The sequence below is a fragment of the Cryptotermes secundus genome, unplaced genomic scaffold (genome assembly GCF_002891405.2).
Source record: "Cryptotermes secundus unplaced genomic scaffold, Csec_1.0 scaffold654, whole genome shotgun sequence".
Lineage (NCBI taxonomy): Eukaryota > Metazoa > Arthropoda > Insecta > Blattodea > Kalotermitidae > Cryptotermes > Cryptotermes secundus.
The window spans coordinates 928,418-943,886 of record NW_019727402.1 but is presented as its reverse complement, the minus strand read 5'-3'; the positions used below and the strand labels follow the sequence as shown (position 1 = coordinate 943,886).

Here is a 15,469-nt window from a genome sequence, read left to right as displayed (position 1 = left end):
CACAACACAACACACAACCTCAAGTTGACGATTCCCATCACCGGGACGAATCAACAAGAAGGAGCCAAACATTTTATTTCAAATGTTTTAAGCTTTTAAATATTTTAACATTGACGGCTCAATTTGAGGGCATTCTTCGGATGGAATGCAAGAGTTGTACGTGCATTCAACGTTACTAGAAAGTGTTGTGCTTTTACACTCCGACATCTGTAGCAGATCACGCAGCTTACATACTGTGTACAATACAACGCCAGTGGTTTCATGTGTTTGTAACGTGCCTCTGATGATGGTTTCTTTTGAACCGAAACATGTAAGGCGAGTGAAATAAATAAGTGACCTAAAAACATTGTTATTACACTCGACGGATTATTCATTGACAATTTGTCGTTTTCTCCCACTTTCCACCACTTCCTCTTTCTTCAAACACCAAATACATTTCCATTAACAGCTATGATCTTGTGAGCTGTCTCTGACATGCACGCAGTAGCAGAACTGTTGCCATTAACAGTAAATGATTCCATCTTCTGGGATATATCGAAATGTAGTCTGTTGCAGCCTGTTTCACGCTGGTTTCCTGCTTGGTTTCCTTTTGAACCCTCATGTATATAAGTATGTATGTATGTGTGTATGGGGTGGGCCATAAAATCTGGTCCTCCCACTGCGACCTTCAATGATTTATTGTGCTTCCCCCTTGGATTAACCTTTTATTGATCCTACCCTTCCAATGGAATGTAGGATTTTATTTATGGGGGCGTCATAAAAGTCACCTGGTTCCATGAAGAACTGACCCAGGTGACGAAATCTTAAGCTATGGCCTCACAATCACATAGGATATGTGTGGCTGATTTGTCTTCTTGCAGGCAAATTTCACAGGCTGGGTTGTCTGTCAGTCCCAATTTGAAAAGGTGTCCTTTTAGGTGGCAGTGTCTGCTAAATCATCCTAATGCCCATCTTAATTCATCTCTGTTTAATTACAACAGGTCCTTCGTTCTTCTGGCAAAGGGTCCTGATATAAATCCCTTTGCCTGTTTGAGTCCAATTGCGGATTCCCAGAACCCTGATTATGGAGCTGACATGTTCCTCCAATACATCAGTTGACTCTCAACAGCCTACATAACATTACATTACAAGCAGAACTCTTCAATTCCATACTTGACAACACTGACAGAAACAAGGTACAAACATACTATCTGTTCATCACAGACACTGCAACATGTACCAAGGATGCACCTAAGCACTATGGTTCATGCATGTATGTATAACTATATCTTTGTGGTTTTAGCCCACAAGTGAACTATACCAACCGAGTGACCGCCGCTTGTCGGTGAAGTTAGTGCCAACTTTAGTGGATAGAGGTTGTCACGTGGTCAGTGCAACAAATCCCCACAGCCGATAATTTTGGATTTCTAGACCAGACATGCATGTATGTGTTCACTGATAAACAATACAAGCTCTGAGAGTGACTAAATATTCCAAGCATATCACTTACCAAGAAGTGTAATTTGTTTTCTTATAGAAGCCATCTTCTTTAAGGCCAAATGATACTGCAGTAGATTGCACTAGGAGGCTGTCCAAATTAGAGCTGTAGTAGGCATACAGAAGTGTATGATTCAGGTATGCAGTATGATCTTTAACATCTGTCACTCCATATGAGTTTGTTTCAGTGGAATTTGCAACATTTCTCTCCTTGGCAACATAAGCCACTGGCCTCCACTGCAAATAGCCACCCCTCCCTGACTCAGCCATTGGTGTCTGAAGATCCACAAGCTAAAAAATGAAAATACACTAAGTGATATGTAAACCTTCTGCCATTTGCAATAAATGAATATTATTATTAACTCCTTACAGTTGCAATTAATCTTTCATATACAAAAAAAAATGAAACTTGGATATAAGAGACAAAATACAAATATGTGAGCTAACATACAAAGACTACAGAAATGAGCAAACACATCATCCATTACAAACACACAACCCCAGTACCTGAATGAGAATACTTTTACAAATAATAGGATGAGATCATAATGACCTCAAAACAGACAGGCAGATCGTTTGTTAAACTGTAGCAACATTAGTGGCTTAATATTTGGAGCTCTTCTTTGTTTCTTACTTCATTTAACAATTACATCTCAACATCATACCTTGCAGAGTGTCAAATGGGAAGGACGGTAAAAGTCAAGCTGTCCCTGTGATTAAATAATTAAGCAACACACCATATACGAAGGGCGTTCTGTATATATTGCCTCCTATTTTTTTGTGTTAATAGGCAACATCTGAGCTGGGTGTCGGTGGTGTTGCAGTAAAGGTTGAACCTTCCCGCCAATGTACTGTTAGTTTGTTTGTCGTGCAAAAGATAGCGACAGCAGAGCAGTCTATCAAAATGGCTTCTGACATAGAAGTGCATATGAAACAGAGATGTTACTGAATTTCTCACTGCCAAACAAATTGCACCCATTGACATCCATTGACGCTTGCTAAAGGTGTATGGAGATGATACAGTGGATGTCGGCATAGTGAGGTGGTGGGTAGTGTGTTTCAACAGTGGCAAAAGTGAAGTGCACGACAAGCCATGCCCTGGGCGTCCCTGCTCAGCTGCCACTCCTCACAATAAACAGTTCCTTGATCAGCTCATCTGTACAGATCGGTGGATAACGACCAGGGAACTGTGTGCATGGCTTAATATCGGCTGTAATGCACTGGAAACGATGTTGGGGAAGCTGGATTATTGCAAAGTTTGTTCCAGGTGGGTCCTGCAGATGCTTACACAGGACCACAAAACTCATCAAATGGAAGTCTGTCAGGACCTGCTGCACCAGTTTGAGGCTGAAGGTGACAAGTTTCTGGACAGCATCATCACCAGAGATGAGATGTGGTGTCACCACATGCTGGAATCCAAAAGACAGTGGATGCAATGGCGACATCCGGATTCCCCAAGAAAAAAGAAGTTCAAGACACAGCCATCGGCAGAGAAAGTGATGTGCACGGTCTTTTGGGATAGGCGGGGTGTCATTTTGTTCGATTTCCTGGAGCCTGGTGAGACTTTCAATTCTGAACGCTACAAGACAACGCTGACTAAGCTGAAAGCCCGCATTTCCAGAGTCACGCCAGAGAAGCGGACAACCTTTTGCTTGCAACACAATAACGCTAGACCCCATACCAGGTTGGTGACCACCATGTACATTGCAAAGTTTCACTGGACTGTCCTAGCACATCCACCTTATAGCCGCGATTTACCACCTTCAGACTTCCATCTCTTTGGGCCTGTGAAAGATGGACTACGTGGGCAACATTTTCCAGACAACGATACTGCCATTGCAGCTGTAAGAAAGTGGCTAGCCTCTGCTGGTGCAGACTTTTACGGGCATAGCATACAGGCTCTTGTTCATCGCTGGCAAAAGTGCATAATGAATGGTGGTGATTATGTGGAAAAATAACTGTAAGTAGCTAAAATCTTGCTCTATTTAACTGTGTTATTATGCTTTCTGTATCTGTTGTAGTTTTCATTGAAAAAATAGGAGGCATTATATATATGGAACACTCCTCGTATATAGCTCCACCATTTGTAACCTTCATACTAGGTGGAGGTCAATGGTCAACTTCACCTTCCACTGCTTTACTCCCACAGAATGTGCCCCCAGTGCACATTGGATAGGTGGCTCAGTGTACCTCAGAGTCCATCTGGACACTGTGGAGTAGAGAAAATTCTCTTTCCACTGCTAGGAATCAAGCCCATAGCCCATCACTACACCCACTCAACTATCCTGGCATAATGGGAAGGATGACTGGTATAACTATGAAAGTGTGTGGATGGAAGTAATCATGACCTAAAATGCTATTCAAGTACCTTCATGAAAACACTAAGGAAAACCAGAGGATAAGCCTTAGGAGAGCCAGCCTCCAAAACACAGAGCAGCAGTGATAACCACTCAGACACATCATTCAGTTAATAAGAGATGGTATAGTGTAAGCAGAGCATCTAGTTTCTGTGCACTTTTCCTGTTCAAATAACATGTGATAACAATAAATAACAAGCTTGGCTTCATAGCTCTGCTGCTGTGGCCCCTGACCTTACTCCCACTGCTTTGTTCCTGCCCCTTTCTCTAAGATATTGCATGGCTTATGTGGTATGGCTGTTTATTTAAGATATTCTCATGTGTATGTGAATCAAAAAAGCTAAACTACGCTTATAAAATCAATAAATCCCTGAATAAGACTAAAACTATATGGGATATAATTAAACTTGAAACAAATAGAACTAGCAGTGCCGATAAGGCTATAACTTTAAATATTGATGGGATCTCAATCACCAACCAACATGTGATAGCCAATGAATTTAATAAATATTTTCTATCCATAGCTACAAATATTAATATTGATCATAATGACCCTAAATTTCAGAAATTAGATGACATTACTCCCTTGCATTATTTATTGCAGTCTTTTAAGACTCCCTTCCCAAACATTAACCTAAAGTTCTTATCCTCCAAAGACGTTGAAAAGGTAATAAAATCTCTTAAGACTAAAAATTCGTTTGGATACGATGAAATATCAACCAAATTATTAAAAATTAGTTCACCTTTTATTAGTTCGCCCCTAACCCATATTTGTAATAAATCGATATCTTTAGGAATCTTTCCGGATCGCTTGAAATATGCAGTTGTCAAGCCCCTTTTTAAGAAGGGAAATAAATCTACTATTTCCAACTACAGACCTATATCTATTTTAAGCTCATTTTCAAAAGTAATTGAAAAGGTCTTGTACGATCANCGTAATTAACAATGCTATATCCATTTTGTTTGCCGACGATACAAGCGTATTAATTAAAGGTTCAAATTCAGAAAATCTCCATATTAATATGAATAATGTTTTTAATCATTTATATAAGTGGTTTAGGACAAATTTGCTTTCAATAAATATTAATAAAACTCATAGTATGCAGTTTAAAACCAAAAATAAACTCACAACCGACGTAGATATTGTTTGTAACAATCGTCCAGTAACCACTGTGTCAAATATAAAGTTTCTTGGTATAAACATAATGGATACACTCAACTGGAGTTCACATGTGGAATGTATAATCCCAAAACTTACCTCAGCATGTTATATGATGAGAAGTATTAAACCATACTTGCCTCTAAAAACTTTGAAAACAATTTACTACTCTTATTTTGGCTCTGTTATGAACTATGGTCTTTGCTTTTGGGGAGTCTCGCCTCATAGTATAAAAGTATTTAGAATGCAGAAGAAGATAATTAGAATTATGATCGGCTGTAATAGTAGAGTTTCATGTAGAGATCTCTTTCGGAAATTGGAAATTTTGCCTTTGGCTTCACAGTATATTTTTTCACTCATGCTCTTTGTGGTTAATAATAAAAGTCTCTTTATTCCAAATTCACTAAATCATAATATAAATACAAGACATATTACAAATTTCTATCAACCCATAGCAAATTTTACGGTATATCAAAAGGGAGTGTATTATATGGGCATAAAAATTTATAATAATCTTCCTTCTTATATAAAAGAAGAGTCACTCAACCCTAAGAAGTTCAAAATTTGTTTAAAGCGTTTTCTTTATCTTCATCATTTTTATTCTGTGGAAGAATATTTCCAATATAAGTCATTATAAGTTAATGATTATGCATTCACTAGAATCACCTGTTGATCATCCAGTCTTTTATTAGTATTATTCTAGTCATTATTCTATTATTCTAGTCTAGTCATTTAAGCAATTTCTGTGATATGTTCAAACTGACATTGTTTAAATTTAAACTGCATGTTTTATTAAATTAACTTATATCACTGGAATCTACTTGATCCTACATGTTTTGTTTCAATTTTTGTATTTTTATACCTTTTTATTTATGTACTTAGCTCTTGCTCTATTAATTTTAAGAATAATCACTGTATGGACATGTCCTATATCTCACTTGTATTGTGGATCCATGGAACGAAAAATAAATGAATGAATGAATGAATGTGAGGACTAGAGCAACTACCCCAACCACAGTGGTAATTTTATGGAAAATATTCACCAAATTAAATCCAGGGTATGATGAGGGTTTAGGTAATGTGTGTGTTATCAATCTTACAAAAAACCTGTCATAAATGTGCACTTTCTAACATAAATATAATCCTTCTAACTGTTAAAAGAAAACTGATTCTATAGATCTTTGTTATTCAGATATTCCAGGTTTGAACTTAAGGCACTTTAAGGAACCAATATACAACAAACATGTGGCAATCAAAAAGTATAACACTGTATTTCATACAAATTCACACAATCAGGACAAAGCTGTTAAAAAGAATGAGAGAGTTAAGCAAGTTAAACACACTACCTGCACCAAACCATTGATGCAAATGGACCTAAGAAGAATGAGAGAAACCAGGGTAACATATAATGGTAGGGCCACGCCATAGCTCAAGCGGTTAGTCGCTGGCTTCTCACTGCGGAGGCCCAGGTTCGATTCCGGGTCTGGTCAAGTGGAATTTGTGGTGGACAAAGTGGTACTGGGGCAGGTTTTCTCCGAGTACTTTGGTTTCCCCTGCCAATCTTCATTCCACCAACTGCTCCACAATCACCCTCACCTATCATCTGGGGCTGGCACAATAGGCCAGAAGTGGCCGCAGTACAAGGGACTTGGTCCCACCCCACTAGCAATAATAAAATAATAGTAACAACATATAATGGTGCCTCACGTCAAATTAATCCCTTCTACATCATCAATCTCTACTTCAACATCTAATCTTAAAAAGCTAAAAACATTCTTACCGTAAAAACTCCTGGGCTATGTTCATCATCCAAGCTTTTTCTTGATATGATGGAAGCTGTAGTATTAGCCTTGTCACTGCTTGCAATTAGAACCCCCACAGCAAATCGAGAACTGGAGAAGCTGGAGTTCGTTTTCAGCTTGTCAAGGACAAGTTCCACTTGAGTGCAGTTTGCTGAATGCAAGAGACGAGGCAGCTCTCCATAATGATCACGAAAGCCAAACGCACTCAGCTGTAAAGTTAAGTCACATAACCTATCTAACTGCGCAGAGGGCAGTTGCTTGGCTAGTCAGGGAATTCCCCACTTTTCATGCACTCAGTGCTCAATACTGTGCTCAGAGAAGTCCTTCTCTGGACCTTATCCTGAAGTAACATTGGATACAAGACTGAATGGACACCAGTGCTGGTCTGGATGTGGTCACTAACAGGAAAATTTCTTCCCCTGACAGAAAAGAGACCCAGATATATAATGCATAACAAGTCACTTCACTGTTAGCTATTGGTTTATTTAATGAAGCTTCATCAACTGCACTAACCTCTACACCTGACTGGCCAGTTGAACACTTAGTACTTTCTATTTATGTCAGTATTTATGTATTTCTATCCCTGCAAACACAACATTCTGATAGAAGCATGTGTTGATAAAACATCATATACCTTACTTAATTTGATGCTATCACTATATTGCAATCTGATTCAAATGGAATTCTGTTCTTTCAACCTAGATGAAACTATTAGCAATCATCAATAAAGATTTTGCCAAAACATTTTGTGGATGTTACAGAAAAAATGTTGCAGTTATCAAAACAAGTAATGTACAATACTTCAATTTAGTTTCCGATAGCCAACAGCAGCTGTTAAATAAATGAAAATGTGTATGGAAAGATGTGATGAGGAGGAGCTTTGGAAAAATGGAGACAAATGGAGGGGCTTGGTTGCTAGATATCCCACAAAGTGGAAATATCAGAAAAAGAGAGATGAAATGAAAAATACACACATATAAACATTTGTGCAATATGTTTCCCTTTGTGAAACAAAGAAACACTTCATAACGCTGAGATGGTGAAGTTGGTAGGTTGTATTCCTTTCTGTTGTGTTTTGTGCTGCGTGCGCATTTGAAAACAAGACATGCAGCACAAGACACAACAGGAGAGAATACAGCCCAACAACTAAAACACGTGCTTTGAGGGGACTGTATATTAACAATGGAAGCAACAAAACAGAAGACAGCAGTTTCCTTGTCCAATAATTTTAACACCTGATGATGACAATATTGGTTGAAACATGTAGTGAAAAACTTTTAAAGTGAATATCTTTTAATAAATTTTATGGAACACAATGTTGCATGTGAGACTAAAAAACTGACACTAAGTGAAAAGTGCAACAGGATGCTAGTCTATAATACTATTGCCACTGATATTTAGAGAATCATCAAATAATTTATTTATATTAATATACCACTAATCTGATGCTTCCACTAATGACAGCAGTCGAATCCTTCGGAGTGTACGAAGAGGCCTCCATCACCACATCAACATTCTCCACACTCTCATTCCCAAAACTTGTGAGAGTCCAATTAAAGTTCTCCATGTCAAGTGCTCTGACATATCTGCTGTCTCTACTTTTCAAGTCCATTAAACCAGTGTCATTTATGTCATTGTATTCCCAGAGCTGAGAGAAAATAATTATATAGATTATAATCTACAAAAACTTAGAAAAATTATTTATTATAAAATTACTATGTTGGAGACTATCCATCATCTTAGCTACATTTAAATTATTTGATGCTTCAGATGCTGGATCTGCTTCTGTCATAAGGTGCAAGACAGGAAAGAATCATAATCAATTGGGTCCATTAGACAAGAGCTAATCTGCTCTACCCTCTTACAAGTTATGACAGAAGCAGATCCAGTTCCTGAAATGTGATGTATCATTTAAATACACCTAAGACAATGAGCAATGTCCAAGGTGATAATTTTAAAATAAATAACACACAACTGTCCAGAACTTTCAAATGATCATACAGTTACTTATAACTAGGGATGGAGACTCTATGTCCTGTACAATGTCCAACACATGTAAAAGGTGGGGAAAAAACTGCCATGAAGGGATACAGAAAAAGTGAAGATAAAGCTCCAACTTTCTTAAGTCTTCAACATCAACAGCAACTCTAGATGGGCACTGGTCATTAACAGCTGCTTCTGCATAGCAACACAATTAAATTATTTATCTATAAGACAGATGAATATAAAATAATTTAATTGGATGTCCTAAAGAAATGGCTTCACCAATGGCTTCATTTTACTTCAAAAGTTCAAAATCTAAGCAAGCTAGGCCTTTCCAGGATCACATAAAGTGTCTGTTACTCTTGTCTAGCTCTAATCAAAATTGGTGTTACCCAATTTTTGTGAATCTCCTAATATCTTGTCATAAAAATTCGTTCAGTGGGTTTTGGAGTTGTTTGCATACAGATGGTCAAGCTGTGCAATTTTAAGAGGCAGCCCCGAGTTGGCAAACACAACTAAAAAAATCCTGAAACCTAATATATAACAAGATGCCTTACTACAACAGCTGATGGTCACAAAACAGCAACTTGTGTTGCACACAGCACCAGAAATATGACAACAGTGCTCAGAATATTAAAGAATGACTTCAGCTTACCTTGTCCAATACAATACCAAAGCTGTATATAGGCTCTTCATTAAATGTAATGGACTTGTTATTGTTCCCTTTAAAGTGATCCCATGAAATGTTCAGCTGTGATTTGACGGGAGTAGCTGCCATAAAAATGGACGGCTTTTGTGTGAAGTCCCACAAGTAATGCAAGGTGTCATTCAGTCCTTCTGCTTCCACATACACTACTTTAAAAGAGCTGCAATCTGCATCACTACATCCTGGATTATAAGATGTATTCAGCTAAAACGAGTTACATCATCTTGTTAATACAAACAGGAGAAGGCATAAATATTTACACCATATATTAGTGTGAAACACACTGCCCTATGCATATTTTCTACTATGGACACATTCTGATTTCATTTTGAAAAAATAAATGTATATACAAAAAACGCCCAGGCAATTCCCAACCAGCCCTCTGTAGCAAAGTCTTACAAACATCTTATTTCAACACAGTGGTTGCCCAATGATTTAATTTATCTCTTAACTCCACTCTAAGAGTATACTATTAATATTTTGTAAATTTACTTCTTTTTTTCCTTTTCTTTTTTAATAAATTCAGGAATGTTATGTAGTACAGATGTCTTGCACAAATCTTCTTTCCTAGCCTTAACCGACTTAGCTTGCTTTAAGACAGCCCTGCTCTCATATGATTATTGACATAGACACAGACGTACTTCCTGTCTGTGAAAAATAATTGTAAATACAAAAAGTCCTAGGCGATACCCATCTGGCCTTCTGTAGCACATTCTTGTAAACATCTTATTCTATTACAGCAGTCTCCCTGCAATTCTTAATATATACCTTAACTTACGAGTAAATTTGAGAGTATACTATTATTATTTTGTACATTTACTTCTTTTTCTTTTCTTACATATCTAATTTTAAATGAATATAGGAATGTTTTTATGATGTAACAGATGCCTTGCACAAATCTTTTTTTTTTCTAGCCTTAAGAGCTCTGTAACTAACTTTTGATATTCTTTTTTGCTGTGCTCAGACAGAATGTAAATCATTGTTGCCTATTGGTCCTCATACCATTTACAATCCGAGAATTATGTTCCTCTGTTTGCAGCCCAACACTACATTCGCATTCAGCCATGGACACAGTGTTAAATCTGTTTAGGCTTGCTTTAAGACTGGAGTGGTCTGCTCTCATACACAAAGGCACACAGTTCATTTTTATCTTGCAGAACCAAGGAGACCTTTCATAGTAGCTTTCTCCTTTGTCCCTTCTGGTGTTTTGATAGACTTCTTCTTTGTCTTTCTTTTTCCACTGGGTTTTAAGATCTGCCACTGGTAACAGTAATTGACTGTATCTACATTCTTTGATTAATTGCTTTGCCTCTGTGTCAGCCCTACCATTAACTTCATCTCCACAGTGCCCCAGGACACAAACATATAGCGGTAACCCCTTACTACTGCCATCTACCAGTGTTTTTTTGAATGAAAAAATCCCACTATTATGTTCATAATTTGTGTCCGCTACACTTCAGAATAACATCATATGTACATGCCAACATATTCAGAAGGCTCTCTTCAAATTTTATGTAATGCTGTATTTCAATTAATTTATTATCTTCATATACATTTCATGCCTGTTCGAACAGTGCTGCATTCATTCCCAGGAAAAAGGGGATGTTTTCTAACCTCACTTCTGAATAAAAATTTTGATCTTTTACTTCCTTCCAAGGCTAAAGTTCTAACCACATTCACAGCGTAGTTCTATTCGATAATACCATTCATAACAGTGTCCATGAAAGTTATTTCATGATGCAAAATTATTCTATATCAGTTCTTGGAAACTGCTATCTATTAGCGTTAAATGGATACTTTTATTGGGCATCATGCTGATAGATACAGTGATATTATGCCTTTTATTCAGTCTTATGACTATACAGATGCTGTAATTATGTACATATACTGCAAAAAAAAATGCAAGCAAACAGTTACTTATTAGTCATGATATTCGTACAATCCATATCAGAATTGTACGAATATCATGACTAATAATATCAGAATATTGTTGGATCACATAGACTAGGAAGACGGAATCACAGGGGTCAAATGCTTATTGACTTTTGTGAAAGAAATGGACTGATTGTCACCAACACTTGGTTCAAGAAGCCAAAGAGAAGAATTTACACATGGAAGGCACCTGGGGATTGGTGGAGGCATCAGCTGGACTACATCCTTGTGAAACATCGATTCAGAAATAGAGTGAAGGATGTGAAGACGCTTCCTGGGGCAGATATTGACTCTGACCACAACTTACTGGTTGCCAAGTTGCGAACCAGGTTGAAGAAAATTATAAGATTTCGAAAGCGCAGACCAAGATGGGATTTGGAGAAGTTATATGCTCAAAGACAAAGTGTGCAAGAGACCCTAGAAGAAAAACTAGGTGCAATTGAAGGTGAAAACAGAAATGCTGAAGCGCAGTGGAACAATACAAAACAATGCATGTTAGATACTATCAGTGATTTGGTTGGTAAAGTTGAGAAGATAGCAAGAAAACCATGGGTTACACAGGAGATGATGAGTAAAATGGAGGAGCGAAGGAAATGGAAGAATGTCAACAATGAAGAAGGCAGGAGGAAATACAGGAGACTGAGGAATGAATTGAAAAGAGCCATGGACAGGGCCAAAAAGGAATATCTTGAGAAGATATGTAATGAGATTATGGAATTTCAAAGAATAGGACGTTATGATTTGATGTACATGAAGACAAAAGAACTAGGATGGAAAGAGAATCATGGGATTCAAAATGTTGGCATCGAAGACTCCCAGGGGAATAGAATAGTAGATCAGAGGAAAGTGCTGAAAATTTGGGAAAATTATATTTCAGAACTATATGATCGACCTAATCGGCCAGAAACCTTAGAAGTTGAACCGGAAGAAGAAGTAGATACAGACGAGAAAGGACCATATATTTTACAAAGTGAGGTGGAAAAAGCTATCAAGGAAATGAGGAAGGGAAAGGCTACAGGAGATGATGATGTACCTGGAGATGTGCTCAAGTTACTGGGAGAAGGTGGTTTGAAAACACTGACAAAACTAATGAACACCATATATGAAAGTGGAGAGTGGCCCAAGGACTTTACAGAAGTTACAATGATTGCCTTAAAGAAAAAGACAAAAGCTACAAAATGCAGCGACCATCGCACAATAAGTCTTATTGCACATACAGCAAAGATAATAGCAAAGATACTTAAAAGAAGAATTGAAAGGAAAATAGAGGATGTACTTGGAGAAGATCAGTTTGGATTTAGAAGAGGAAAAGGAACCAGGGATGCAATTGGGATGATGAGAATTATAGCGGAACGAACTTTGGAGATAGATGAAGAACTGTGTGTTTGCTTCATAGACTGGCAGAAGGCATTTGACCATGTAAACTGGACCAAATTAATGCAGATCCTAAAAGAAACAGATATTGATTGGTGTGAAAGAAGATTGATCAGCAAATTGTACATGGATCAGAAAGTTAGAGTACGACTGGACAGGGGGGAGACAGGAAGTGTGCAGATTGGAAGAGGAGTTCGACAAGGATGCTGTTTATCACCAATTCTGTTCAACTTGTACAGCGAATGCCTTACCAAGGAAGCTCTGGATGGGCTCGGTGACTTCAAAGTAGGAGGGCAAATTATTCAAACTGTGAAATATGCAGATGACCTTGTGTTAATGGCTAAGGAAGAAACTGTGCTACAGGGCATGATTGATAGACTAATTGAAATTGGAAGGTGCTATGGCATGGAAATGAATGTGGAGAAAACAAAAGTAATGAAAATTTCGAGACAACCAACCCCAGTCACAATAAAGATAGACCAAAAACAAGTGGAGAATGTGAAATGTTTTAAATATTTGGGTAGCTTGTTAACAGATGATGGAAGGTGTACTTGTGAAATTAAATCCAGGATTGCCATGGCAAAAGCTGCATTTAGCAAGAAGAAGAATCTTTTTACCAGCAAATTGGACTTAAATTTGAGGAAGAAACTAGTGAAATGCTACATTTGGAGCATAGCTCTGTATGGGGCTGAAACATGGACACTTAGGGCAGTAGATCAGAAACATCTGGAAAGTTTTGAAATGTGGTGTTGGAGAAGGATGGAGAAGATCAGTTGGACCGATTATGTGAGAAATGAAGAAGTGTTAATTAGAGTCAGTGAGCAGAGGAATATCCTACACGAAATAAGAAAACGGAAGGCTAATTGGATTGGTCATGTTTTACGCAGAAACTGCCTTCTAAAAGAAGTTATCGAAGGAAAGATAGAGGGGCGGATAGAAGTGACAAGAAGACGAGGAAGAAGACGTAAGAAGATGCTGGATGACCTTGGGGACAGAAGAGGATACTGTCATTTGAAGGAGAAAGCTCTAGATCGCATTAAATGGAGGAACTGTTTTGGAAGAGACTGTGGACCTGTCGTCTTGACAGATTACTGATGATGATGATGATTCGTACAAAGAATGTGACTGGCCAAGCGATATTTAGCACGAGACCCACGTTCATTGCCCTGAAACATGAGTTTAAGCGCTATGTTTTGATAATTTTACGGTCAACGGAGAGCCAAAAATATGAAACTTTCAGCGAATTTCCGAACATGAGATAATTTACAAATAAGGATATATACCATACCATACCATACAATACAATAAAGACCATACCTTTCTTAAACTGTCATTGGCATTCGCTAGGTAGATAAAAGACGATAATGAAATCCATGCGACTATCATTCGATACAAACAATATTTCTCAATAACCAACATTTTATGCTTCCGAAATACCTCAGACACGCACATTTCCTACAAGACGTACAAGACTAGGCCCTTAACCCTTGAAACTCCCATATTATTAGTTGGCAACATGGCCGCCATGACACCTCGGTGCTATGCTGCTGCCATCTCTACGCATCCTACATAAACTAAATTGAAATTTTCGCTAGGGCCGAGAGCACAATCGGTAAGAGCGTATGCTAACTTAGCAACTATTTTGAATGCTCCAACCTTGCCTCCCTCTCCATGCTTTTTTCGCTACTAGCAATAAATACTTTTACAACCAGATCTCTTGTACTCTCCAGTACACGAGATCTGCCTGTAAAAGTATTTATTTCCCCACCAACCTATTTCTATTTTTGAACTGTGTTCAATATCACTAATCGAGGATGAGGTTGGCAGGGCATGTAGCACGAATGGGGGAGGCGAGGAATGCATATAGGATATTGGTGGGAAAGCCAGAAGGAAAGAGACTACTGGGAAGACCAATCAAGGTACGTGGGTTCAAACCCGGTGGAGGTCGTGGAAATTTTAAGGGCGGAAAAATTCAGGGAACAAGTCCTCCGGGAGGGACTTTAAGCCGTGGGTCCCGTGTCGTAGATTTATGGCACGTAAAAGATCCTCATGTCTCTAGGAGACCTCTGAGCAAAATTAGGCAAAAGTTTCCTGCCAAAGTAGTTTCCAATGCTTCTGGTAGATGGGGAAGTATCGGGTACCACTGCCAGAAGAGGGCCGACCTCGCTGGCAGAATGGGGCTGATAGCGAGCACCAGTACTGGAAGGGTATGGCGACAGTGGAAATTAAAGGGGGACCCCTCTAATAATGAATGAATGAATGAATGAATGAATACTGGGAAGACCAAGGTGTAGGTGGGTGGACAATATTAAAATGTATCCTAGTGAGATAAGATGATATGGTATGGATTGGATTGATCTGGCTCAGGATAGGGACCAGTGGAGGGCTCTTGTGAACACAGTAATGAACCTTCAGAGAACGCTGTTTGCAAGACCTCTTCTGCTGTTGCATGACGTCACAGCATATCTGTATGCTGTGGCCGCCACATAGCAACGGCCGTTGTTTACAGAGTCACCGGTTACCAACAAGTATGTTATAGTATCATTCATACTGAAACTCTGCTGCCTTATTACCTCCCTCTGCCTAAGAAATAGGTTCCTAGATTCCACTTACTGTTATATACAATGTGCACATGAATATCACAATGTGACAATGTCAAACTTTATGCCAGTATCGTAAA

The 15,469-nt window shown here is 38.3% G+C and overlaps 1 protein-coding gene across 2 annotated transcripts in view; it reads right to left on the bottom strand.

Moving 5' to 3' along the window:
• The window catches only part of LOC111864721 (glycosylated lysosomal membrane protein A), a 17,934-nt gene extending 3,626 nt beyond the window's left edge, over window positions 1-14,308 (bottom strand). Inside the window, exons 1-5 of one of the 2 annotated variants that reach the window (XM_023852202.2) lie at window positions 14,107-14,308; window positions 9,433-9,687; window positions 8,230-8,442; window positions 6,773-7,003; window positions 1,490-1,767 (exon numbers count right to left, since the gene is read on the bottom strand). In XM_023852202.2, the coding sequence (XP_023707970.1) occupies window positions 1,490-1,767; window positions 6,773-7,003; window positions 8,230-8,442; window positions 9,433-9,687; window positions 14,107-14,241 (1,112 nt within the window). In that variant the 5' untranslated portion in view covers window positions 14,242-14,308. The remainder of the gene's footprint in view (window positions 1-1,489; window positions 1,768-6,772; window positions 7,004-8,229; window positions 8,443-9,432; window positions 9,688-14,106) is intronic. The other variant, XM_023852203.2, reaches the window with a different exon arrangement.
• Window positions 14,309-15,469: the final 1,161 nt, after the last annotated feature.